The 3,903-nt window shown below is 41.7% G+C and overlaps 1 protein-coding gene across 1 annotated transcript in view; it reads right to left on the reverse strand.

Annotated features, from left to right (window-relative positions):
- Positions 1–3,903, reverse strand: part of WDR47 (WD repeat domain 47) — a 78,930-nt gene that overhangs the window by 52,347 nt on the left and 22,680 nt on the right. The window contains exon 2 of the mRNA XM_011998491.1: positions 1,593–1,759. Coding sequence (XP_011853881.1) covers positions 1,593–1,750 — 158 coding nt within the window. The 5' untranslated portion in view covers positions 1,751–1,759. The remainder of the gene's footprint in view (positions 1–1,592; positions 1,760–3,903) is intronic.

The following is a 3,903-nucleotide window of genomic DNA, read 5'->3' on the forward strand; positions in this document are numbered from 1 at the left end:
GCCTCCCAAAATGCTGGGATTACAGGCATGAGCCATTAAGCCCAGCCTTAAAGCTAATTCTTGTTGTTGTTGTTGTTGAGAGGGAGTCTTGCTCTTCTGCCCAGGCTGGAGTGCAGTGGTGTGATCTCAGTCCACTGCAAGCTCTGCCTCCCAGGTTCACGCCATTCTCCTGCCTCGGCCTCCAGAGTAGCTGGGACTACAGGTGCCTGCCACCACGCCCAGCTAATTTTTTGTATTTTTAGTAGACACGGGGTTTCACTGTGTTAGCCAGGATGGTCTCGAACTCCTGACCTTACTTAGGTAAAATACCCACCTCGGCCTCCCGAAGTGTTGGGATTACAGGCATGAGCCACCACGCCTGGACTTTTTTAATTTATTATTTATTTATAATTTATTTATTTATTTACTCTCACTCTGTCACCCATGCTAGAGTACAGTGGCACCATCATGGCTCACTGAAACCGCCACCTCTCGGGCTCAAGTGATTTTCCTGCCTCAGCCTCCCGAGTAGCTGGGACTAGAGGCATGCACCACCACATGTGGCTAATTTTTGTATTTTTAGTAGAGACAGGGTTTCACTACGTTGGCCAGTCTGGTCTCAAACTCCTGACCTCGGGTGATCTGCAGACTCCCAAATGGCTAGGATTACAGGCATGAGTCACCATGTCCGTCCTGAAGATTTTTAAAATATGAATTTGTAATCACACAGAGAAACCTTGTGATGTTAATAGATAAGGCACGATTCTAAATTACAAACACAACAGAATTGTAATTTTTAATAGATGCAAAAAAAAGATGCACAGTAATTACACTCTAAGAATGAAAACAGCAAGGAATAAGAACAATATTATGTCTGTGTGGTGAGGTAATTTTTCTTTCATTTATCTTTCTATATTTTCTACAATGAACACATTTTATTTCTATGGCCAAAAAATGGTATTTCAGAAACATTTTCTTACCTTTTCAAAGTCTCTGATTTTCTCAGTCAAATATCTTTTATTATGATACCACAACCACAATGGAGTTGTGACTCTTGTTCTTTTTAACAGACCTCTGGGTCTTACTACTGAAAACATTCTACAGAAAGCATTATTTTGTAAATGTTCTTTTTTATATTTTTGTATTTTTGAGCTGGAGTCTCACTCTGCTGCCCAGGCTGGAGTGCAGCAGTGCCACCTCAGGTCACTGCAACCTCCACCTCCCCGGTTCAAGCGATTCTCCTGCTTCAGCCTCCCAAGTAGATGGGACTACAGCCTCCTGAGTAGCTGGGATTACAGGCATGCGCCACCACGCCCAGTTAATTTTTACATTTGTAGTACAGGTGGGATTTCACCATGTTGGCCAGGCTGGTCTCAAACTCCTGACCTCAAATGATCCGCCTGCCTCAGCCTCCCAAAGTGCTGGGATTACAGGCGTGAGACACCATGCCCAGCCTATTTTGTAAATGTTCTATTTTTTAAATATTTTTTTAAATTACACTTACATAGCCTTTTCATGATTATAAAGTTCTGTCTGTATCAAATATATTACCTTATTAATACTTAACATCTCTTTGAAGGAGCTACAAACTTCACAGTATAATGAAATCATACCTCAGGAAAAGCATATCATCTGAAAACAGGCCATTTATGACTCCACTTTCCTTCTCCAGGGCCAGCATACTAATGTGAAGCTTCTTTGAATTCAGGAAGTCCAAAATTAGCTTAATGATTTCAACCTCTTTTACATTCACTGTTTCCTCAGCCGTCATATTGATAGCCTAAATATGAAACAGAAAAACAATAAAGCTAGTCCTATTGATTTATTTCTAAGTTTAACTGCCTGGAAACTACACATAACAGGTTTACTGGGAATCTTTAGTACACATATTCTGAAGTGAAGTTAACTTAGTATTTATCAAAACCAAGTCATTCTTTAATGTGTGACAATGGTATGGCCATGATTTTTTAAAGTCCTTATTTTTGAGATACATATTGGAATAATTACAGATTAAATGATATAAAGTTTGTGATTTACATGAAAATAATAGAAGAGAAGAGTGGAAAGAGATAAAGATGAAACAAGAATGATCATGGTTACTGAATCAGGGTGATAGGTAAATGAGGGTTTATTATATAATCCTGTCTACTCCTACATGTTTAAAATTTTCCATAATAAAGAATATTTTAAAAAGTCATTAATAATCAAACCATGTTTAGCTATGTCCCAAATACATTGTCCCAGGTATGCTCTAATACTTCACTCAATAAGTACTTAATGCCTTTTCTCTGTGACAGACACCATTCTGTACTCAGCAGACATTGGCCTTGCCTTAAGAAGCTTTAGCCTAGCAGCAATACCTAAATGATACCTGGTCAGTACAGTGGAGCCAAACAAAACAAGGTTAGTTAAGATGTGCAACTTTAGGTCAGGTGCAGTGGCATACGCCTGTAATCCCAGTACTTTGGGAGGCCAAAGTGGGAGGACTGCCTGAGCTCAGGAGCTCGAGACCAGCCTGGGAAACATGGCAAAACCATGTCGCTACAAAAAATAAAAAAATTAGCAGGCCATGATGGTGTGCATCTATATTCCTAGCACTCTGGAGGCTGAGGCGGGAGGATCGCTTGAGCCCAGGAGATCAAGGCTGCAGTGAGCAAAGATCATGCCAGTGCACTACAGCCTGAGCAACAGAATGAGACTCCGTCTCAAAAAAAAAAAAAAGAAAGAAAGAAAAAAGTGCAACTTTAGTCATATGGGTAATATCAGTGATATTTCCATACCCTCCAAGCTTCCTTCTCTTACCTGTAGGTCTGCTACAACTGAGCACGTAATGCTCAGGTTATGAATCCATAAAGATTTAGACCTGGGAGGACTATAAGATCATTTGTTCAACATTCTAATTTTACCAGTGAGGTCACACAAGTTAAATGGCCTAAACTGTTGCAGTTTTCAAATGTTAAGGCTCAGAGCAATGCAAAATACCACCACACTAGTGGAGTAGCCACAAAGAAACTTCATCAGATGAAACAGACTATAAGCAGATCTTTCTCACAGGACCAACTTACTCTAACGAAGCTTGCAGAAACATAAACATACACATGTGGACTGGGTGTAGAGACTCACGCCAGTAGTCCCAGCACTTTGTGGGGCTGAAGCAGGAGGATCACTTGAGCCCAGAAGTTAGAAGTTACATACAGTGAGCTATGATCACATCACTGCACTCCAGCCTGAACAACAGAGGAAGACCATGTCTCTAAACAAAACAAAACAAAAAAATATATGTAGGCCCACAGGTGTTGTTTCCATTTATTTAATTTTGGGTCAACTTATTTGTTCATAACAAGAAATGCAGATGTCTACCAGACTACAATGCTCTCATCAGCAGATGAGTACATTTTCTCCCTCAGCTAGAGGCCTGGGCACGGTGGCTCACACCTGTAGTTCCAGCACTTTCAGAGGTCGAGGTGGGAGGATCACTTGAGCCCAGCAGCACGAGACCAGCCTGGGCAACATGGTGAAGCATGGTCTCTACAAAAAAATATAAAAATTAGCCAACATGTGTGCCTGTAGTTCCAGTTACTCAGGAGGCTGAGGTGGAAAGGTCACCGGAGCCCCAGAGGTTGAGGCTACAGGGAGCAGTGATCATACCACTGCACTCCAGCCTGGGTGGTAGTGTGAGACCCTGCCTCAAAAAAAAAAAAAAAAAAAAAAGAAGAAGAAGAAGGCTGGGCACAGTGGCTCACACCTGTAATCCCAGCACTTTGGGAGGCTGAGGTAGATGATCAGGAGTTTGAAGCCAGCCTGGCCAACATGGTGAAACTCTGCCTCAACTAAAAATACAAAAATTAGCTGAGCATGGTGGTGCGTGCCTGTAATCCCAGCTACTTGGGAGGCTGAGGCAGAACTGCTTGAACTCAGGAGGCG

Source organism: Mandrillus leucophaeus, unplaced genomic scaffold (assembly GCF_000951045.1).
Source record: "Mandrillus leucophaeus isolate KB7577 unplaced genomic scaffold, Mleu.le_1.0 Scaffold1158, whole genome shotgun sequence".
Taxonomy (NCBI): domain Eukaryota; kingdom Metazoa; phylum Chordata; class Mammalia; order Primates; family Cercopithecidae; genus Mandrillus; species Mandrillus leucophaeus.